General features: G+C 42.8%; 1 protein-coding gene across 5 annotated transcripts in view; it reads right to left on the reverse strand.

The window, feature by feature from the left end:
* Window positions 1–21,936, reverse strand: part of CABLES1 (Cdk5 and Abl enzyme substrate 1) — a 53,749-nt gene extending 31,813 nt beyond the window's left edge. The window contains exons 1-2 of one of the 5 annotated variants that reach the window (XM_083748257.1): window positions 21,351–21,925; window positions 20,723–21,288 (exon numbers count right to left, since the gene is read on the reverse strand). In XM_083748257.1, the coding sequence (XP_083604383.1) occupies window positions 20,723–21,288; window positions 21,351–21,572 (788 nt within the window). In that variant the 5' untranslated portion in view covers window positions 21,573–21,925. Of the gene's footprint in view, window positions 1–20,722 lie in introns of all 5 variants that reach the window. The other 4 variants (XM_083748260.1, XR_014566604.1, XM_083748259.1 and 1 more) reach the window with 4 other exon arrangements.
* Between the last annotated feature and the right edge of the window lie 2,566 nt (window positions 21,937–24,502).

Genomic DNA, 24,502 nt, shown 5'->3' on the forward strand with positions numbered 1-24,502 from the left:
CACTAGTTTAATGCTTATTTCCATGCTATTTGATTTCAGAAAAAAATCTGCTTGCAGCTTCTGGAACTTGGGAAAATCACATGAGGCGAACTTCCCTGCCTTTGTGATGAGCTGTGGGGCAGCACAATGGCGCATTCTGCACTCCTAGCTCACACTTTTTTCTTTGTCTGACGAGGAAGTGTGTGCCAGTGTTTCAGCACAGAAAGTCATGCCGAGCAGGTAAAGCCTGGAAGAATGGCAGAAAGTAGAGGAAGAGGGACAGCATGGAGGAATGACATGTGTGAATGATATTTATCACAACATGGCAGAATAGCATTTGAGATGTGGCGGAACAGGCAAGCACAGCGTAAAAGGAACTTTAGAAAGCAGGCTGGAAGCGCTAGCTTTATAATCAGTTAAACTACAGTGGTACCTAGGGTTACATATGCTTCAGGTTACAGACTCTGCTAACTCAGAAGTAGTACCTCGGGTTAAGAACTTTTGCCGCACAGCGGCAGTGGGAGGCCCCATTAGCTAAAGTGGTACCTCAGGTTATGAACAGTTTCAGGTTAAGAACAGACCTCCTAAACGAATTAAGTTCTTAATCCGAGGTACCACTGTAATGCAATAAATTCCACGTGTGAATGAAGCCAGCAGTCTAACTGTCCGGTAGGGGTAAACAAGGATCCCCTTTGACAACGAGTAAAGCAAGCTATTGTAAATTAGGATAGAGCTGGTCATTTTCTTCTTTTATGCTCACATTAAGTCACACTTGGCCAACACAGATGTAAGTTCCTGTTACTCAAGAGCCTATAAGTTTAGTTGGTATATCTGCACCAACTACCACTTTTATGAAAGATCGTATGAAAAAACTGTCCCAATGCAATTTCTGTTTGTCTCTTTCCAAGTCAAAAAATTGAAGAGCATACTGACCCCAACACCAACCCACATCCACTGTTCTGGTCTCCCTTTATCATTCTTACAGCTATCTACCAGCACAACATTGCTCCCTGAGCTTTTCAGGACAATACAACTGTATCTTCCAAAATCTGGTGCTGTGGCAAGATGTTAGCACCCAGTATTATAGATATTGAGTCCTGGGATGAGGAGCTCACAGAGCTGGTATCACATAGGCACAAGGACCAGTGGAAATTCCATTCAGCCTGCTATAATGGGGATAGTTTGACCAGAGCTTAGTACAATTTCCACAAGACTCTTTTAAGTCCTAGCCTTGAAAAACATAAGAAAATATCTCCTACCACACATTTAAAAAGTGCTTTGTTACTGCAGAACTGTTTACAAGGATGCTGGCACTGGCCTTTCATGCCAACATGAAAGCATCTTTCACTGAAAGATAATCCATAAAGAAAGCTGAACTTTTCAAAGAGATCTGAGTAGAAACGAAGAGGGAAAAGGTCACTTTTAAGAATTATACATTTGTTTTTGTCCTTTGAAGCAGACAAAGATGCTGGTAGCTACTTCCAGTTTTTCCTCCCCCCAAACTGCAGTGGGTATTATATATCCACTATATAAATGAGTTCCACCTCCTATTTCTGCTTTTAACAGAAGAGATTCAACTTTGTGCTTTTAAAGATAAAAACAACAACAACAACACCACTGAAAATAAAGCTGAAATGGCAATGGTGTTCACATCATTCCACCAGGGCAAGATGGATTCATTGTACAAAGACAGCAAAAGTGCATTTGGTTCATTCCTTCTTCCTACTTGTACATACACTTCTGTTTAATCCTCTTCAAAGTTTTAAGACAATTCTGTAAAATACAGCTTTGTAGTGCTATAGTCCTGAACAGTTTTTTCACTGGTATCAGTTAGAATTTTGCAGATGAAACACTTCCAGAAACTAAAACTTGAGGTATGACCACTAAAATGTCTCAAGTGCTACAAACATAGAGCACTTATTTATTTTACTTATAGACCACTTTTCACCTATATAGTCATAAAGCACAAAACCTCCTAGAAAACTGTAAGCCACTGTGCACAGCTATAGCTCACAGGCAGGATGTAAAAACTATCCTGTGGCTATTGTGATGGGGAGAGGGGATACTATGAAAAGAAAACAGAATTGCAGACTAAGGAAGAAGATTGGGTTAACAAAATGAAACCACCATTCCAATTATCTCCATTGAAGAACTTAAAGAAAAGTAGGCAGAGAGAGATCTCTTACACCTCTACATATTCCTCAGTGTGTTCTGATTCAAAACAGTAGATACTGGGAATGATGAGAAGGATGCATTTTTTTAGCCTTCCTCAGAGTAAATGTACTCACCTTTTGCATTCTCATGTTTATATATGTCATTTGTGATTAAGGACAATGGACATGATGCAGGACACTGCAAAGGACTGGCTATTCCCTGTTCTCCTAGTTATTACCAATAAATGAAAGACTGGTGGACTGCATCCAGACGATATCTCTTCATTATCCACTTAAGTCTTGATACGAACCACTAGGTTTAAATGACTATAGACGCTTAGTGTTATCTGATTACACAGGCATTATTTGGTTAAACATATGGGACCCAAATACTCCCTTATTTTGTTAGCTTAAGTAGATATGTTTTTTGAAAAAGAATATGAAAGCACACCACAACAATCTCATCTGGTGAGTGAAGTCATCCTTATACTCACTTCTCAGGACTAATTCTAGTCATTATAATTTGATTTATACACATTACTAATGTAATGTATGTTCAAAGGCAGGCTGGACAGTGGTAAAATCATCTTATTACATGTTGGCGAGGAATAAGCAATGATTACTCTCTACAATTATACTGACATAGCAATGACGGGTTTTACATCATTGTTTGGATGAGATTCCGTTTCTAAATTGGGAACAGAGCATCTCAAAACAATCCTGCATCGTTATGTGTAGGTTTCCAAAATGTCTGAGGTTTCCAAAATGAGCCTGCTAATCTATGAAAGAAATAAGTATATTTAAATCTACTATAAACAAGCTTGATTTGGAGATTAATAGCCCCTGAACTTGATTCAGCCTAGAGTTTACATACACAACCGAGGAACAACCCCGTGGCTGCAGTGAGTTCAAAGTGAGATTGACTTGGGGCAAAGGAGTGGGGAACTGATCACAAGCTCCCTCACTTCAGCCACGCTGAAGTTCATCAGAAGACAAGCAAATATGGAAACAACAGCAGGATTATTCCATCTTGAAAACCAATTTCACGGTTCCAGAAAATTCAGACAATAATATAGTGAAGGATTAATATAGACTCCTGTCCCACCATGTAGATAGCCTCCATAATCAAGTGAGTCTTCCACATGAACAGTTGCAGCCCCTGTGGGCTGCTCCCAACAAAATAATAAAAACACGATAAAACATCAAACATTAAAAACTTCCCTAAACAGGACTGCCTTCAGATGTCTTCTAAAAGTCAGGTAGTTGTTTATTTCCTTGACAACTGATGGGAGGGCGTTCCAGAGGACGGGCACCACTACCAAGAAGACCCTCTGCCTGGCTCCCTGTAACCTCACTTTTCGCAGTGAGGGAACCACCAGAAGGTCCTTGGAGCTGGACCTCAGTGTCCAGGCTGAATGATGGGGGTGGAGACACTCCTTCATGTATACAGTGGTACCTTGGTTTATGAACTTAATCCATTCCGGAAGTCTGTTCTTAAACCAAAGCATTCTTAAACCAAGGTGTCCTTTCCCATAGCAGCAGGGGATTCAATTTACAAATGGAACACACTCAACAGAAAGCGGAACATGTTCTGCTACCAAGGCAAAGTTCACAAACCAAAACACCTACATCCAGGTTTGCAGCATTCTTAATCCAAGTTGTTCATAAACTAAGCTGTTCTTAAACTAAGGTACCACTGTAAAGAGGCCCAATGTGTATTATTCTACCCTCCATCACTGCCCATATGTTTTGAGGAAGAGAAATAATGTGAAATGAGCATCTAAATGATTGGGTCCATAAAGTCAGGCCTACTTCTCAATGAAGGCTATTTGCATGATTCATGTTGCTCATTCAAATTATTTCAATACTGCCCCTGTGAACATGTGACTGGGGGGTGAAATGTAGATTCAGAGTTGGCCTGATGTTAGATCTGCCAGCTTATTACAGTAATTCATGTAACTGTCAGCACCCTTCTTGCATTGGTGGGGAAACTTTTTTTTTCATTTATTTTTATTCCAAAATGTAAGCCACTCTACATTCAAAAAAGTGCCTAAGCAGTGTACAGAAGCAGAATATAAAATATAATGCAGAACACAAAAAAGTATTAAAACATATTTGCGTGTATGGACAGGGGGTCAGTTTGGATCAGCTTGCTTTTGTTTTATTATGTATTTTGTGTTCTCAGTTTTGTATTTTCATGTTGTGAACCACCCCTATGATCTTTGGATGAAGGGTGGTATAGAAATTTAATAAATAAGAAATAAAATCATAATGAAAATTTGAAGAAATAAACTAAATTGGAAAGCCATGGTAGAAGGCTTCCTTCACTTCTAAGGGAAGAGAAATCCAGGGAAAGGATGGTGTTAATAGTGCTCACAGAAATGCTTTCCACAAATAGGACATGCAAGTAGATTACTCACAACAATTTGCACAAGTTAACTGGCAGATAGCACAGCCTAACTAGCTGTCTATTTATTATGGCCAAGACCAACAGTAACAAGTGTGGTCCCTTTTCCTTTTATGCATGTTGTAATATAATTTTCAGGGGACACAGGTGGCGCTGTGGGTAAAACCACAGTGCCTAGGACTTACCAATCACATTGTCGGTGGTTCGAATCTCCACGGTGGGGTGAGCTCCCGTCTTCCGGTCCCAGCTCCTGCCCACCTAGCAGTTCGAAAGCACCCTTAAAGTGCAAGTAGATAAATAGGTACCGCTTTATAGCGGGAAGGTAAACGGCGTTCCGTGTGCTGCGCTGGTGCAGGCTCGCCAGAGCAGCGATGTCACACTGGCCATGTGACCCAGAAGTGTCTGCGGACGGCGCCGGCTCCCGGCCTCTAGAGTGAGATGAGCGCACAACCCTAGAGTCTGTCAAGACTGGCCCGTACGGGCAGGGGTACCTTTACCTTTACCTTTAATATAATTTTCAGGTTTTGGTAGCCACCTGCAGAGATCATAACACATCTCCAGATGCAGATAGTAGCTTTTACTGTGTGATCATCTCAGTGTTGACAACAACCCCCATAATCTTCATAGTTAAGAAATGGGATGTTTTGTCTTGACAGACCATCCTAATTGATAATCATGCATTTGCTCTGTCAATTTCTCTGTGCACTGATAAGCAGTTCCTTTATCAGTGGATGCATATCCAGTCCTTCAGTTTATGAGACTCAGCAGAACTTTCTAACAAGCTGAAGCCTTAGAATCTCTCTGCACAAATGAACATTAGACTGAAAGGAATGTTTAAGCTGTACGGTCTGAATTCATACAACGTTCTGTTTGTTTTCCTTTCCTTTCTCCCATTAATAGGTTTCTTTTTATTTGCTACCTAGATTCATAGATGAGCTTTCCCTTCTTGAAAGAGGGATACAAATAAAGATTTGGCTCATTCCCATCCCTCTTAATGTCTTTACAAGGTTTGCCTTCCTCAGGCAGCAAATTGTGAATTACACTGAGTCAGAGTATTATCAACCCTGAAGCACACCGCTAAAGAAAAAATCTATACTTGGCAACTTCATTGCTGCCACAATATGCAATGAATTATGTGAGATTATAGTCTCTGAAATGCTTCCTGACTAAATGGACCTAAACTTGTATTTTTGTTTTACAAAACTAGACTGACAAAAAAAAGCATAAAATGTGGATGATAAAAGTTTTCAAGGGACGTGTACTTCAATCTTTTGGAAGATAGCAACATATGTTTTTATTTTTGACATTTTTTATTTTTAAATCTCGGCAAGTTGTTTTATGGGGAAGTGATCTGTAAATAAAATAAAATAAAATAAAATAAAATAAATAAATAAATAAATAAATACAGAATTTCCCACTAACGTTTACCCAGAGAATTTCCAAACCAGCACTATGCTTTCTGCACCTACTAAATTTGGGAGGCTGCCAATGCTGGGGTGGAAACAGCAGATAGATACAGTGGCTGGTGCTACATGTTATGACTATGTGTACAGGCCATTTTCAACAGATTCCACATGCTGTTTGGAATGTGTACACCCATAACTCAAGATAAATTTCTGCTAATGCAACGTGGTTACTTAACCATTACAGATTGTTTATTTCTCATTCAGGGAGAAATTCTGAATTAATACTGTTTCAGAATGACAGCAAAGTGAAAAAGAAGATGAAGTTGAGAAGACATGGATATGGAAAGATTTTAAAAAATTGCCTCTGGAGGTTCCTAGAAATATGCACAAACTGGTATAGTGGAGTTCCATATGATTTGGTTTAACCTAACTAAGGTCTTTAACTGTGATGGTTAAGGTTTCAGAGGCCTGGTAGCAAATATGCTTTGCATTATGTGATCTCACTGCTTTGCATGTTTCAGGCATTTCTTATTTAACTTATTCAGCCTTACCCTCAACAGGTTATAGTCTCGACCATGATGGTAAACCCATGCCTTGATTAAAAAACACATGCACACAGAAAAGTAAGCATCATGGGGAAACTAGGCTACCAGCCCTTGTCCCAGAGGTGCTAGATTTCTACAGTATTTGCAGAATATTTTTTTTATGGAGGATCATTCAGTCTTGTGAGTTCCCAGATGTAGTCTGAAGTTGGTATAGTACAGGAAAAGAGAGTTACCACATCCCTGAGAACTAGGGCTACAAATCCTTGAAGATTTGTAGGATTGTACAATTTAACTATTATAGTTGTCTCTCCTGGATCTTCTACCATTGGATGATCCCCTGTTGTGAGAGCAAGACTCCCCCTCTTTCCAATTTCTCTACACCATGCATAATTTTGTATACCTCTATCATGGCCCCCTTCCTTACCTACCTATTTTCTAAAGAAAAAGCCTTAAACACTATAGGGCACTGGTCTTCAGCTGATGGGTGAGAACCCACTTCTGGGTTACAGCCTGGTCTAAGGCGAGTCACAACAGCAGACCACCACAAAACAAATCACTTAAAAATTAAAGGAACAGGTCCCCAAATGCATGTTTGGGTTAAAGGTGGACCGTGGTCTGAAAAAATGGAAGGCTTGCAGTTATAGGGGACTTGCTCCATTGCCCTGATCAATCTGATTGCTCTTTTCTGCAGATGCTTGCTTAACTTTTAAAGTAAATATCACTGATTTCAATGGAACTTGTTCCCAAGGAAGTGTGAACAACTGCAACCTGACAGCCTGTTTGGAAATCTGGACTGTCATGCCCTGTCTTGGTGATGGTCTGGGCTAAGAGTCCTCTTCGCACTCCACCCTGAGCCTTAAAGAGATGAAGCAAATTTCAACCACAGCAAGAGCATAGGGGAAAAGTTGCCTGTGTCTAACTCCTTCTCTTCATCCTACTGCCCAATAGTCAGGGTAGGTGGGTAGGAGGGGGAGATGATATCAATTAAGATGGGGGGTGGAGAAGAGAGAAAGAGAGAGCAGCAGTAATATCTTTACTAACATGGTGCCTAATTAAATCAGGGACGCGTTTTAAAAATGCATGGAAATGATTAATCAAAAGCTGCAGCCCTAATTTAAAGTCTTTTCAGATAAATTATTAACATGGTGGCATTCATGGAAGGAAAGCTTTTACAGATTAAAAAAAACCACACAGAAGTACATGTGTGAAGTACAGGGCCCTCCATTTCAGATTCATTAACAGCAAACAAAAAACCAGGGACAGGAATAGAAAACATAATCTGAAAACCAAGAGAGAATATAAAGAATTTACTAAATGGCAGACCATTAAAATATGAGAGGCCTGAGAGATTCAAACTATTCACAGTCAGATACCCCTTTATTAAATTAGAGAGAAAACAGGCACTTCCAAAAAAAAAAAAAAAAAAAGGAACGTGTCCCTTTTGCAATGACAAAAAACTATAAAAGCTATTGCTAAAGAATATTCCTCCAACAGACCATGGCAATCAATAGAGTGCTGGGGCAAAGATGTACTTGAAATCCTAGGTGTATGGAATGTCAAATTTCTAAGTGAACAGAAAAACATTTATTTGTTTCCATCCATTCTAGGCATTATTCAAAACTCACATTGAGCTCTGGGCACAGTAGTGCACCTAAGATTTCAGATTAAAACTGGGGAGTGAAAGGAAAGGAGGACCTATTTCTGCTTCCTTACTTCCAGCTACTCTCTGAAGACTGGAGAAGGGACCCTATTAAGAATATTAGGGCGGTGGGCAGAATGACTAGACCATGTGAAAAGTGAGCATAATATTTCATTTTCATTCATTTTCAACTTTGTATTCTTGTTATTTAAAAAGTGCACATAGACATTCTGCTGTTGTGCCCATAACCTAAGTTTAAATTGTCATTTAGCTCCTAGTTTTCGTATCTCAGTTTCTAACACTGATTCTAGGTTCCTAAGGGTAATAACATCTGGCTTTATTGATGAAACTTAGGTGTGCAAATAGTTGTGACTACTCAGTAGCAAGGGAAAGGCAGTCTGGATATACTCAAAAGCACTCTTGCCTTCATTGTAGCATCCCATGTTGCAGGGATGAGAAAGGTTCTAAAGGCAGGACTTCAGAATTAAGCTCTAGCAATGTCAGTGAAACAAATAATAATAATAAATAAATTTTATTTATATCCCGCCCTCCCCAGCTGAAGCTGGACTCAGGGCAGCTAACAGCAATAAAACAGCACAAAAGTACAACACAAACAACGCTCTAAAATAATTCATTATAAAATTAATTCAAATCAAGCCACCGGCAACCATTGGGCCAGAGCTCCACGAAGATTGCCGAGGGAGGGAGTCAGGCTGTGCCCTGGTCAAAGGCCTGGTGGAACAGCTCTGTCTTGCAGGCCCTGCGGAAAGATGTCAAGTCCCACAGGGCCCTAGTCTCTTGTGGCAGAGTGTTCCACAAGATCGGAGCCACAGCTGAAAAAGCCCTGGCTCTAGTTGAGGCCAGCCTAACCTTTCTGTAGCCTGGGACCTTCAAGATGTTTTTATTTGAAGACTGTAAGTTTCTCTGTGGGACATACCAGAAGAGGCGGTCCCGTAGGTACGAGGGTCCTAGGCCGTATAGGGCTTTAAAGGTTAAAACCAGCACCTTAAACCTGATCCTGTACTCCACCGGGAGCCAGTGCAGCTGGTATAGCACCAGGTGAATGCGATCTCACAGCGAAGACCCCGTAAGGAGTCTCGCTGCAGCATTTAAGCATCTTAAACTCCACTAAAACCATCTAAAACCACCCTGAATTTACAGTGAATTTACTGCAATCCCCCCCCCTTCTTATACACAAAAACATCAACAGCTTTATTGGACGGGGGCTGTGTGTGTGTGTGTGTTGGGGGGGTGAGTAGGCTGGTAATTTTATTTCTTGTGAACACATGCACAACTCAAACCCAAACCACACTAATTAAATATAATCTAGTATGTTAAATATAATCCAGTATGTAATTACCTAAACTGCTAACACAAACAGAAAAGACAAGGAACTCTGATTATAGCTTCACAACATATTCAGAAGCTTTGTGAAAACAAAAATGCACAGTGCACCAGGTCTTGCATGATGTAACCGGTCACAAAAAGTGACTGTATTACTTTGCTGATAATGGATGGAACAGATCCTACCAAAGATATCAATTCTTTCAACTGGAAGTTCAAATTGCAGGAACATTACAAGGTCAAAAAACATACAGCGTAACAAATGACTGAAGAAAAACCAGACCCTTTTCTTTCAGTTCTCCCCTTCTTCTAATCCTCACATGGCTTCTCTTTGATAATGTCTGTCTAAAGGCTCACCTTGAGTTGCATTAACGTCTTTCGGCAAGCAATTTCAGGGCTGCACCTACTCATCCTGCTGATAAGGCTTGTCTGCCTACAAGGCACTGCTTCCACATTTATAAGGGGCAAAAGGCTGCCCCTGAGTTGAGTATTTCTTGGGTTTATCCCAAAAATGTGCATACTTAATTATTCATTTTATATCTAAATCACTCAGAAAATTCAAACACAGTAAATATAACTAGACAAAGTGAATAAGACTGAAAAATTAAGTTCATCAATCAATTTGACTCTCTGAAGAATGCAAAATTCTTGGTGGGGAATTGACTGCGAAAGTATTATAAAAGTGCTCAGTGGACTACACTGGGGTAGTCACTTGAAACAGTCCCAAAAAGAGGAACTACATCCCCCATGAAATAGGATAAGATTTGTGTCACATGTGTATATGCTAATTATATGGGGGATACTGTTTTGCTAGTTTATTTTTTGTTATGTATTCTGTGTTTGTTATGTACTGACGTTCTCACCCTGGGCCAGCAGGGGGATACTGTAGATAGTTATGCAAATAAGGGATTGAAAGTGACGTTCAGCTTGCGTCGTGTAGGCGAGTCGGTTTGGCCAATCGTGGTTCCGGACGGGCAGTGGCAGTTGGTGAGCTTTCCTTGGCGGATTGGAGTGAAGACTTGGACTTGTGAGTCAGTGAAGGGGGGGTGTCAGACGGAGCCGATCGGCAGACCTTAGCGATGTGGCCCCTTCTGGAACACTCCCGACAGATGGCATCTCTGAATCGACACTTGACACGGGAACGGTGGTCTCTGCAGCCGGCACATTCCGATTGGCCCTTGGACTTCTTTTGGAACTTCCTGCGCTCCCGCTTTGTCTGGTGCACGTCATCGTCTTCACTGGAGGATGCCTCATCACTGCTGGCCTCTTCATGATGCACTGGAACTGGCTTCCTAGCAAGACGCGGGCTGCTGACCCTGTGGATCTCCTGGGCGGAGCGTTCGGCAGCTTCTGAAGCCACGGCCTCCTGAATGGCTTTCTGCAGCGTGAGGTCTGGCTTGGTGAGGAGATGCCATTGCAGATGGATGTTCCGGACCCCGCAGACGATTCGATCCATCAGGGCATCGTCTAAGTCTCAGAACTCGCAGTGCATTGCAGCCTGTCGGAGGTGTAGTTGTTAATTGACTCCCCCTCTGCCTGGTTTCGGTGGCAGAACGCATGGCGGGCAGCAATCTTGGATGCGTAGTGGTTGCGGAGCTTCTCTTTAATCGTGTCCCACGGTGTTGCCTGGACTGCTACAGGCGCAACCAATGCTTGGGCCGTCTTGAACACCTCAGGCCCACAGAGGCTGAGGAATAGGCCCCGCTTAAGCTCCTGTGATACTTCCGTCAGCTCGTTGGCTTGGAGGTAGCAGTCAAACCGAGTGAGGTAGGAGTCCCATGATTCAGAGGCTGGCGCAAACGGCGGTAGAGGCACAAGTGAAGCCATGATTCCGATGCCGATATGGAGGCGATGGATGGAACAAAGTGCTCTAGCCAGAACAGTGAGCTCTGAATTGGTTCTGTTCAGTGATTTCGCTGTGTTTCAGCTCAGTAATTCAGCTCCGCTCAGAGGGTGGCTGCGTCTGGCTGTGCTCTGTTGTCCATCCTCGTCACCAGTGTTAGGTTGTGGGTGAACATATCAGACGACACAGCGATTCTTCAAACAGCTCTTGTTTATTCACAGGCCAGGACAGAACTGAACTGAAGGGTTCAGTCAGCCTGCTTATACAGAGCTCCAGTACAATGTAACTGTAACAATTTTCTAAAACTATCCAATCACTAAACGTCACTTTCAATCCCTTATTTGCATAACTATCTACAGTATCCCCCTGCTGGCCCAGGATGAGAACTTCAGTACATAACAGTGTTCTCATTTTGTATTTTTATGTTGTGAACGGCCCTGTGATCTTTGGAGAAAGGGTGGCTTACTAATAATACTACTAGAAATAATAGTAACGTGAGACCTGCCACATATTTTTTTTTTTGCTGTGTAGTTCTCAGAGTGCCTAACAGTAAATGCTCCTTTTAAGGGTTCCAAACTTAACTCTCCTCACTATACTCCATTCCATCACCCCTGTTTTCTATTTTTGTTTTCCAACTGATACTAAACAGCCAGTGACTACTGAGCATGCTCAGTCCTCATGGGCTTGTTTGTGAGCGGGTTTCCCCCACATATCTTTAAAATGTATTATTTAATACATTTGGGGTTCCCCAAATCATACTGACACCTCCGCTTGTTTCACAGTAGCTCTGTTTTGGCCCATTTCAGTTGGTACTCAGCACCCTAGTTCACTATTAAAGGGAGTGATTAAATTCTTTGGAGTCTGATTTAAAAAAAACAACAACTCCAAGTGGGAGGTAGTGCCATTTTAAAATAAACATTTCCACATCTCACATCAGAGACTTCTTTTAAGATGGTGCCCACTTCATCATGTGCATGTTTCGCCTAAAAACAAAGGAATGATCCTGTTTTCTTAAGAAGCGTTGTTTTTATTCACATACAAATCCTCACGGATTTAATCTACTGTATTCTAATTAATGACTAGAAAGTATGTTTGCCATTTCATCACAGTCAACTGATCTGTAAAATACAGTAAATAAGAATGGCAAGGGCTCGTCTCTGCAGGTACACTGATTCTAAGAGCAACCTGAAAGACAGCAAACAGGCCTCACCCTTCACTGATCTGAAGGCAACAACCTTTATTGTGAACTGGTCTACAATGCAAATCTTTCAGGGAAAGCATATCAACACTTTATGCAAAATATGAAATCCATTGTCTTCACTTCCTATTGGCATGTTATATTTATCTCGTGGCTTTAGAATTCAATAAATATTTCAGTCACCGAGAAATAAACTCTAGATGACACCTTGTTCCACAGTCTGCAACTGAAACATGTTGCTAAGGAAATGAGCAGAAGTGGAGAAAGTTTTACTTGGTTTTGTTAGGATGTGGTGATTTTTTAAAAAAAATACTAATTTCATGCAGTTAAAGTGTAAGAACTTAATTTGTATTTTGTGTCTGGTTCTGCGTTAGGAATCTAAATAAAACAGATGTTTAAAAGGTTCACTATTTTGCGAAGACACCAATCTCTAAAGTTAGAGATTGTGACACCAAAGAAGGATGTTCTCCTCATTATAGGGGATTGGAATGCTAAAGTAGGGAGTCAAGAGATAAAAGGAACAACTGGCAAGTTTGGCCTTGGAGATCAAAACGAAGCAGGGCAAAGGCTAATAGAGTTCTCTCAAGAGAACAAGCTGGTCATCACAAACACGCTTTTCCAACAACACAAGAGACGACTCTACACATGGACATCACCAGATGGGCAGCATCGAAATCAGATTGATTATATTCTCTGCAGCCAAAGATGGAGAAGCTCTATACAGTCAGCAAAAACAAGACCTGGAGCTGACTGTGGCTCAGATCATCAGCTTCTTATAGCAAAATTCAAGCTTAAACTGAAGAAAGTAGGAAAATCCACTGGGCCGGTAAGATACAATCTAAGTCAAATCCCTTATGAATACACAGTGGAAGTGAGAAACAGGTTTAAGGATTTAGATTTGGTGGACAGAGTGCCTGAAGAACTATGGATGGAGGCTTGTAACATTATACAGGAGGCAGCAACAAAAACCATCCCAATGAAAAGGAAATGCAAGAAAGCAAAGTGGCTGTCCAATGAGGCCTTACAAATAGCGGGGGAGAGAAGGCAAGCAAAATGCGAGGGAGATGGTGAAAGATACAGGAAATTGAATGCAGATTTCCAAAGAACAGCAAGGAGAGACAAGAAGACCTTCTTAAACGAGCAATGCAAAGAAATAGAGGAAAGCAATAGAATGGGAAGAACCAGAGATCTGTTCAAGAAAATTGGAGATATGAAAGGAACATTTCATACAAAGATTTCCATAATAAAGGACAAAAGTGGAAAGGACCTAACAGAAGCAGAAGACATCAAGAAGAGGTGGCAAGAATACACAGAGGAATTATACCAGAAAGAAATGGATGTCTCGTATACCCCAGGTAGTGTGGTTGCTGACCTTGAGCCAGACATCCTGGAAAGTGAAGTCAAATGGGCCTTAGAAAGCACTGCAAATAACAAGGCAAGTGGAAGTGATGGTATTCCAGCTGAACTATTTAAAATTTTAAAAGATGATGCTGTTAAGGTGCTACACTCAATATGCCAGCAAGTTTGGAAAACTCAGCAGTGGCCAGAAGATTGGAGAAGATCAGTCTACATCCCAATCCCAAAGAAGGGCAGTGCCAAAGAATGCTCCAACTACCGCACAATTGCACTCATATCACACGCTAGCAAGGTTATGCTTAAAATTCTACAAGGAAGGCTCAAGCAGTATGTGGACCGAGAACTCCCAGAAGTGCAAGCTGGATTTAGAAGAGGCAGAGGAACCAGAGACCAAATTGCAAACATGCGCTGGATTATGGAGAAAGCTAGAGAGTTCCAGAAAGACATCTACTTCTGCTTCATTGACTATGCAAAAGCCTTTGACTGTGTCGACCACGGCAAACTATGGCAAGTTCTTAAAGAAATGGGAGTGCCAGATCACCTCATCTGTCTCCTGAGAAATCTCTATGTGGGACAAGAAGCTACAGTTAGAACTGGATATGGAACAACTGATTGGTTCAAAATTGGGAAAGGAGTACGACAAGGCTGTATTTTGTCTCCCTGCTTATTTAACTTATATGCAGAATTCATCATGAGAAAGGCTGGGCTGGATGAATCCCTAGCCGGAATTAAGATTGCCGGAAGAAATATCAACAACCTCAGATATGCAGATGACACAACCTTGATGGCAGAAAGTGAGGAGGAATTAAAGAACCTCTTAATGAGGGTGAAAGAGGAGAGCGCAAAATATGGTCTGAAGCTCAACATCAAAAAAACGAAGATCATGGCCACTGGTCCCATCATCTCCTGGCAAATAGAAGGGGAAGAAATGGAGGTAGTGAGAGATTTTACTTTCTTGGGCTCAATGATCACTGCAGATGGTGACAGCAGCCATGAAATTAAAAGACGCCTGCTTCTTGGGAGAAGGGCAATGACAGGCCTAGACAGCATCTTGAGAAGTAGAGACATCACCTTGCCAACAAAGGTTCGTATAGTTAAAGCTATGGTTTTCCCAGTAGTGATGTATGGAAGTGAGAGCTGGACCATAAAGAAGGCTGATCGCCGAAGAATTGATGCTTTTGAATTATGGTGCTGGAGGAGACTCTTGAGAGTCCCATGGACTGCAAGAAGATCAAACCTCTCCATACTGAAGGAAATCAACCCTGAGTGCTCACTGGAAGGACAGATTGTGAAGCTGAGGCTCCAATACTTTGGCCACCTCATGAGAAGAGAAGACTCCCTGGAGAAGACCCTGATGTTGGGAAAGATGGAGGGCACAAGGAGAAGGGGACGGCAGAGGACGAGATGGTTGGATAGTGTTTTCGAGGTTACCAGCATGAGTTTGACCAAACTGCGGAAGGCAGTGGAGGACAGAGGTGCCTGGCGTTCTCTGGTCCATGGGGTCACGAAGAGTCGGACACGACTAAACGACTAAACAACAACAACAAAGTTAGTCCGCATATGCTTGAGTTCGGCCAAACAGAAGAAAATGTGAAGGGAAAACAAAAACTCAAGAGTCATTTACAATTTATATGTTTCACTTTGAAGTCTGTTGCTAGAATCACATGAGAACATGCTGAAGCCAAAGCAAACTAATATATCATCAGTATATTCTACTGGCATAGCTGGTTCTGTCAGGGGATTTCTCTATGAGCAGAAGGCTGTTCTCCCTCCATTTCCTATCCAAAGGTATGACTGTGAATGCTTCTTGCAGTCTAAGAATGACTAATTTGCATTATGCTTGGAAACTTCCAGTGCAGTGCAGTCTTAAGCATACAGTATTTAAGCAGAAGTCAGTCCCACACAGTTCTATGGGATTTTCTCACTTGTAAGTTTAGTAAGGATTTCCCTGCTACGAAAAACAAAGCAACAATTAGATAAAACAATGCCAAGTGACATAAACATTCAAGTCTTGGAGAAATAGTGAAGGAAGTACCAGTAAAGAAAAGAAAATTTATGTAGATGTCACACTCCAGATACCACTTTTCTTTAGAAGGTAGCAAGTTCCAAAACAAAGCATGTAAAGTAAAGAAACCAGTATCCATGATGCATGACTACAGCTGGTATTTAACTGATAATGCCTGAAGGAAAATATGCCATATATCACTTTAGACATGGAATGACACCAGAGATAGTAAACACAGAAGCATAGTTACTGTCAATAAAAAAACTACTGATGCTAGTCCAAAACAACAGGGAGTCATTTACAGAGAGTGAAATTCTCACAGTATAAATGATGCAATTTTGATTATAGACACTGACGGCAGGAAAGTAGGCATGAAGCTGAAATGCACTTTTCAAAAGTAAAAGTACAGCTGATGGCAGATTATTATTTTTAGTCCCTACAGATTAACGGTTAAGGTGGCAAAGTGTAAGCAGCAATAACCATTTGCGGCTGTTCTTGCGGCTCTTCTGAAAAGCACACAAGTCATTCCACTGATTTCACCGGCACAATGCCGAACAGAAACCAGTATTTACAGCTAGACTAAATATTTGATGCCTTTCTGTAAACCGGGAACAAGGTCTGTTGCCCAAAGGAATTAATAAATAAAGGCAGCCTCACTATGACAAAGGAAAGAAGCCACAATAAAAAAATGCACCTGTGCCACGTGAATTCCTATACAAGTGTACAATTACACATTAGAGGGAGATATCAATCTGCCCTCATGTGCCTCTGTAACAACAGAACTTGAATGGATGAGGGCCAATAAACTGAAGCTCAATCCAGATAAGGCAGAGATAGAGAATGGTTTGGCTACCTGGGTAAATAATGCTCAACTAATTATGGGTGGGGTTGCACTCCCTTTGAAGGTACAAGCTTGTAGATTCAGGAATGCGGGTGTCTGCATCTATTACTGTCACTGGAGGTACGAGTGGCTGCTATGGCACAGAGCATCGTCTACCAGCTACCTGGATTTTGATAACCTGGCTTCAGTTGTCTATGCTAAGGCTTTTCAGATACTGCAGCTGGTGCAGAATTCAGCGGCCTAATTCTAACAAGGATCAGGTAGTCTAAATGTATACCAGTTCTGGCTCAGATGCATTGACATCCGCTATTCGAAGTGCTGTTTTAGCTATAGAACCCTAGACAGCTCAAGACTCCAGTACTTTACAGATCATCTCTTCCAGTATGAAGCTGTCCAGAACTTTAGGTTGTCATTGGAGGCTCTCCCCCTGCTCCCAGAAAAGGACTGTGGTTCCCAGACTAGGAAATGCTTTTTCCAAGGAGATATTACAGTATTTACAGTGACAGGCCATGACTTTCCTTTACTCTGAAGCATTTGGTTATTATTTTCTCTCTCCTTCTGCTTGATTATTTTTGTCAGTTCACTGTTTTAATAATTGGCAAAGTGGTGCAGTTGGGGAAGGAGGGGTGGGAGTTAGTTTATGATCACTTCTAGTTTTTTTACTCTGTGTTATTGTGTGCAATGTTTATATTTTACTAAATAAATAATAATAATTTTATGATAAGAACTGTAGCTTACTGACACTGTGTTGCCTTCTTATTCCTTGTACTCAGATCAGCCTGGACTGCTATCATGGCCCAGACACAATTATATGATTTCAATTGTAATGCTTGAATTGTCCTGCAGCAGCTGAATGCTTGCTCCACTGTTAATTGTTTTGTTAAGGTCTGATCATGTTCAAAGCATTTGGGGGAACGGGTTCGCTTAAAAACAATCAGCTATCCGTGCAAGATTGTCATTTGAAGCCTTTTATTCATCAATAACTGCCTACAAGACAGCTTTTTAAAAAAAATATCTTTTAAACAGGTAAACAGAATGTTTACACTTAAGCAAACATGCTGTAGCAGCTCCCTATTAACTAGAGATCAATGCTGGAGAATAGCAGAATGAGAGTGATGGGACGGTGGATCAACTCATGAGTAATGCATGATAACAGCCGCGAATAAATGAAGGATTAAGATATCAGATTCAGAGACAGATCACAGTCAGAAGAAAATGCTGCTGATTAATAAATGCATGTACATTACTTTACATCAGGGATGGAGAACACAGATGTTATCAGGACATGCTGGCTGCAGGGCCACAGGTCCTGCTTTAGATTGTACTCCACCTCTTTTCCACCTCTACATTGCAGAGATGTTCACCCTACTTCTAATTATTTTTACTAAAATCCCCTGGAATGAAGAGGCTGTGCAATGAAAAGGAATTTAGAGATCTCTGTGTAATATGCTAAAAAAACATTCTGACAGCTTATCAGAGGAGAAAAGTCGGGGGGGGGGTGAGAATGAGGTTCCCCAAACAACCTCTTTTAGCATACAAATGTTGGGACAACATGGTGATGTTCTACTTGTCATATGAAACCAGCTTCTTGAGCAGAAAAGAAAGGTGGGGCTTGTTATGGCTCTAGGTGTAACTTCAAAAATGGGAAAACAGGAGGAGGGGCTGTCCTGTGGTCATCTAGTTTTAGCATTTTAGCATGCCTTTAAAGGCATTTCGGAGCAGCACACAAGAAAATCTCACCCCTCCAGAACAACACACATTTCCCAAAGTATTTACTTAAAAGCACAAGCCTTCAAGCCAAAACAAGCTACACCAACGTGATGGATTACATTTCTAGCAGGGCTACCTAGAAGATGTTTTGCAGGTGTCCCTTGCTCTGAACTGGTGACAGTGAGATATTTATTCATCCTTGTGGAGTGACCATAAGCCCCCAGTCCTTTCAGTGGTCTGTGGCTTGACTTAACAGCGCACTGCTGTTTACTCTTACTCAGACTAAATTCCACTGTGTTCAATGGAGCAATAGGATGTAGTATTGTTCATTTTTTAAAACTTGGGGCAGAAACCAACAGACTAAAGAGCCAACGTGAAATGCTTCACTAAATTCAGTTAAAAGCATAAAAGATCCCGAAACATCCAAGTGACTATCAACATCAAAAACCTTGCACTGAATGGAAAAGCTTTACAATGCTTCAAAAAGTCGCTCAGGGCAGTTTCAGGCTCTGACAAGTTGCTAGATGGAGAAAGTTCTAATGTGTTTTGGTAGAGCACACATATGGTATTTGTAAAAAGGGCATCCTCCATTAACCCTAGAGAGCACTTTAGGATATTATGGTCAGAGACTTTGATCGTAGGAAAAAATCAGCACAAAACAAGATGTTCCAGAACAACCCCAAATATTTGTTCAGTCTATCAAACTATCCCCAAAGCACCAACGGAATTCAGCACAGCCTCTTTGCACCAATGTCACCAAAGCTTATGTCAAAGCAAGGTGCAGCAACTTACATGAGCAAGGAAGGGAGACTATTGTGAAGTAACATTTGACTTAAGATGGAAAAAGATTTGCCTGTAAACTTTTGAGCACTGTTCCTATTTTTGTAAAAATGTTTGCATTTTAAATAAGAAAAGATCCATCTGTTTTATATTAAGTGCATAGGGTTTCAGTAGTATGGTAGTGAGCATGCCAAACAAGCAAACCATTTCCACAGAAAAGGATAGTATTCCTCGCCAAATGCATTTCTTAAACATTAGAATCATACTTCAAGGATCGTGAGTCCAACCGTCCGCCAATGAGCGAAATCCCCTGCTACAGTGGCCACTCAGTCTCTAACTTTGTACTGTAATAGGTATTTTCCTACCACCCAGTTGTGTTTTTCTCACATCACCTCCTACTACTCCAAATTCTATGTATTCGAGAGATAGTGAAAAAAACTGCATTTGAAAAGGCAGAACACATCAAAAGTTCTCAAATAAGTGGGCATTTAATAGAAATAAATAAGTTCTAAATAAATTATGCAACCTGGCTCCCAAGTAAGTAAAGCAGAGTGCAACACCCAGAGAGGCATAGCGATGAAGTAAATTTGTAGATTAAGTCTAAGTTTAGTAATATAACCGTTTAATGTTTATACACTGCCAGAAGCATGCAGGTTTTGCAAAGAACACAGAGGGGACAAGAGTCTGGTTCCTGCCTACGAGGTTTCAGGTCTACATTTTGGAAGCTCCCCAGCAAGTGGCACACCGTGCCGCACACTCTGTACACTTCAGCAACTGATATCCATATCTCACAGAAGCATCTCACATCTGAACTCTATAGTTCTTCTGGTCCCTCACCTTAGTTCAGTACGAGAGAAGTATCGGTGAGGTCCTATATATATTTCCATTTCACAACAAACAAGGTCTTATAAATCTTTCGCCTTTCACACAGTGGATTAGATTCTCATAGAGAGACATACTGTGTGCAGAGGGGCCATAAAGAAAAGCAACTGTCTTACCATCCTGGCTCTAAGTACAGCAGTGTAATTAAAGGCGTTAATGAGTACTAATCCCTACTGTATGATCTTTGGTATGTGCTCGCCTAATCCCTTTACCCAGAGTTTTGACTACAGTTCAGCTCCCTAATCATCTGAGCCCCTCTAACGCAGCTTTCGCCAACATGGTGCCCTCCAGATGTTCTTAGCTACATGCAGTGGCTGAGGCTAATGGGTGCTGCAGTCCAGAACATCTGGGAGGGTCACCTAGTTGGCGAAGGCTGTCCTAATGCCTTTGAAACCACAGTACCGAAAGAAGTGCCTTCGAGCATGCACAGAGTGCTTCCCCCGCACCAATAATTCAACCGACCCCCATACATGAGGAATGAACTTTTTTCAAGACCCCCTCAAACCCTGGCACTTCACTTCAGAAGGTGGAGGCCCTTTATTTTTAAGGAAATAATTCGAGTCCTTGAAGGAACAACAGAGAGAGAGAGAGATCCCGAGCCCCTTCTGGGTGTAGATGCGTGTCCCTCACTCACCGGGACCTCTGGAGCTCGAAGGCGCTGGTGCCCGCAGGGCCTTGCTCGAGGCAGCAATAGTTCTGCGGGACGGCTCTGGCGAAGGAGACGGGCAGGATTCCCTGAGTGAAAGAGTTGAGGCGACCTCTTGCGCCGCCCGCCGAGGGGGTCCCGCAGGAGCCCAGGAAGGCGGCGGCGGCGACAGGCACCTGCACGGGAGCGAAGGCATCTTCGTCCTCATCCTCGTCTTCTTCCTGCTGCTGCCCAGCCGCCCTCGAGGGGCTCGTGAGCCTGGCGCCGCCGCCGCTGCAGGAGGCGCTGGAGTAAGCCTGCGGGGCGACGGGCTGGAAAGCGCCCAGGCTGTGGCGAGTCCTAGCGCTGCCGTTGCTGCAGGCTGCTGCTGCAGAAGCCACCCTCGCGGCCGCCAGTGCTGCAGCGCCGACGCCGCTCTGCTCGCCGCCGCCTCCTCCTCCGACGCCGCCCTCGTCGTCTTGCGGCACGGCGGGCCGCCCGTCCAGCGAGATGTTGGTGAGGAAAGAGAGCGCTGCCTGCCTGCGCCGGGGGTCCATGCGCGGCGGCGGCGGCGGCTTCCTCAGGCAGGGCTCCAGCTGCTGGTGGAATGTGCCGCCGCCGCCACCGTTGTTGGCACGGACTGGGCTGCTGCTGCCGCTGTTGGCGGCGGCAGGAGCAGCCGCCGCCGCCATTGTCTGTCGCGCCCGCCCGCCGCCGCTGCCTCTCCCGCCCTCGGAGTGGGCAAGAGTGATAATCGCCGCGATAGGCACGAGCTCTCAGGCGGCGGGCGGAAGGTCAGCACCCGGCGGCAGGGCGGTGGAGTCGCAGCCGCGCAGCGGAGGGGAGTCGGGGCAGGCATGGCATGTTTCCCTCCTTCCTCTCGGCTGCCTGCATGGACAGCGCGCCCGACTTTGTACAGCAGCCTCCTCCTCCTCCTCTTCCTTCCCTCGCGTCCTTTTGCTCCAGCCTTTTTCTCTCCCCCCCCCCCCCGCCCTCCTTGGCCAAAGTTATTGGCTTTTATAGGTAACACTCGCCCCGCCAAGCGCTCGGCGCAACAACACAGCAATCACGTGTGGAAAACAGAAAGCTGGGAAGAAAAACAAAAGCTCCGGCCTGGAGGAGGAGGAGGAGGATAAAAGGGGGAGGAGGAAGAAGAAAGGAGGAGGAGGAGGAGGCTGAGTCCAAGTCTAAGGAAGCGCCTTCAACCTTTCTTTTTTTTTTCTCTCTCTCTCTCCCCCCCCCCCCCGCTTGTTTGGTGGGAGGAGAAGTAGGGAAGGTGGAGTCTGCCTGTGTTGTGCCACAGCACATGGCCTTGAGGTTACATTAACAGGAATAAAAAGGGCGGGCTCCTAGGAGTTAATGGGGTGTAGAAACTCGTGGATTCCTCACAGTCCTTCAGGAACAAGAGTGTGCGTGGCTCATTTCCCTCCCCGAGATTGTTGAGGTCAAGTTGCAGCTGCCCGTTTGACCACTAATTATGAGGGTTGCTGAAGATCCACCCCCAACCTGAAGGCTCTGGTCCCAGTTAATAAACACCCTATCCAGAAGGTGCTGGGTGTTCTCTCTTTAGAAATGATTGCAGTGTTTCCCAAAGTGTGGTACGTGAAAGGGTTTCAAAGGGTACACAGCATTATTTATTTATTTTACTCTACTACATAATGTTTAGATAAAATAGTAGTATTATAACTACCCCCAAATTTTATGAGAGAATGAGAAAGGGTACTCTTGTAAGAGTAAAATCTCAAAAGGGGTACTAGATTATTATAATTTTGGGAAACGCGGCTCTTTTGAATTGCTAAGGGAAGGCTCCAAATCAAATGCTCGTCGCTATTGAAAAGTTGATCCAGCCCAATGGAAGGATTATCTGTATATAATTTAAGAGCTCAGGAGGGCTGCAAACCACTTCAATAAACTTTTTTTAAATAGAAAAAAGGAATACAGGGAAATATATATATTTTTATCATATGAGAGCTGTTTCAGGTTTCTTGCATTAGCTCAGACCATCATTTTTTTGTATATTTTTACTAATTTCCACAAAATCATTTTGATGGGTTTCCTTACCATGCCCTGCTGCTTTCTGTGTCCCTGGGAGTTAGGAGAAAATGACTAAAGAGGCCACATTCTCTTAACTGCACAGTATTATTATTATTTATATTTCTTACTCACCCTTCACCATAAGGTCACAGGACAAATTACAACAGTGTTAAAACAACAACAAGAAACACAGTTAACAATTTACAATCTAATGAATAGGTTGGTTATAAGTATATATCTCAAGTGCCAAAGGCCAGGAAAAAGCCTTGTGTCTTTAGCAAATCACAAAAGCTATATAATGGAGGTGCGAGACGCATCTCTGTGTGGAGGGAATTCTGCAGTTTAGCAGGTGCTACAGAAAATGCTCTCTTTCAGGCTGCCATCCCCAGAACTTCTGATAGCAGTGATTTAGACTGTTTAGACTGCTTTTTTCAGTAGTATGTGAAATCCACAACTTGCCAGTCTACTATTAGAAAAAACAGACAATTGGCTGTGTGTCAAAATCATTGCCAAATCCCTCTCTGTGATATCGGTTGTAGTTCAGTGGCAAGAGCATGTGCTTTACATGCAGAAATCTAGATGGATTATTGGTCTGACTCATTAAAAGGCAGCTTTTTGTGTTTGTTTTTCCATGTGTTCTTATAGGAAGGAAATGATTTGTAGGCAGAATGACACTCTCTTGACTCCTCAGTGCAAATCTGCAACAAGTTGGCTGGTTGGCACATTATGGGATGGTCCATAGCTGTCAACTTACAGATTTGAAAATAAGGGACCAGCAGCCTTGAAAATAAGGGACCAGCAGCCAAAATAAGGGACCAGCAGCCTCACCTGTTCCAGGCCCTCCAGTCTTCCTGTCCTCCTGCAGTCTGGTCAAACTCATGCTGGGTAGCTTCGAGAACACTGTCCAACCAACTTTGTAACCAGAGGTTCAACTGACTAGAATCTGAATCACATGCACCACAAGGCCTATGCAGCCTCAACTTAAGATGGCTCCCCGGCCTGGCTTTGCACTGCAAAGTTTGCAGCAGCACGTGCAACGAAATGGCGTCCAGCATTCAAAAACTCCCTCAGCTTGCATTAACTAGCCACACACAAGGTATGCAAGCTCCACCCCCAGTCATTCTTAGACTTCTTATTGGGTGAGCAACACAGCGAAGCAACACAGTTGGAGCCTCCCTCCTCCCTGCCCGCAGGGAGGGAGGGAGAGGAGCTGCTTCCTTTGAAATTTAAGGGACATCATTTAAGGGACATTTAAGGGACATCCATCAATAAGGGACAGCAGCGGGACATGGCACTGGAATAAGGCACTGTCCCTTCAAATAAGGGACACTTGACAGCTATGTGATGGTCATAGCTATCAACTGGTACTTTGGCAATTGGTTGATATTTGAAATACATCGGAAGTTGCCACACAGTCAACAGCATTTACCCACTTAGCAGTACTGAGTGAGGTAATGTCTATTTATTTCTTTATATAAGAAAATCATACTCCTTACCATATCACCGAAACACAATCTTAATGTCACTTGTCTCATGGACAGACCATCCATGCTTCCATTTCTCACAGTATGAGGGAGGTTGTTGAGAACTCCAGGCAAGCTGTCATTTGTGTGGTAATGTATGCTGTATTTTGAACATTCTTTCTTGTCTCTCTGCAGCCTCCCACACCTTCCAGCAGACAGCTTTTAATGATACACTTTAATGGATTAGCTTTATTCTTTTAAAGTGTAATACTTTGCTCATATCACATGCCCC

This window comes from Podarcis gaigeae (genome assembly GCF_964106915.1).
Source record: "Podarcis gaigeae genome assembly, chromosome: 7".
NCBI classification, from domain to species: Eukaryota; Metazoa; Chordata; class Lepidosauria; order Squamata; family Lacertidae; genus Podarcis; species Podarcis gaigeae.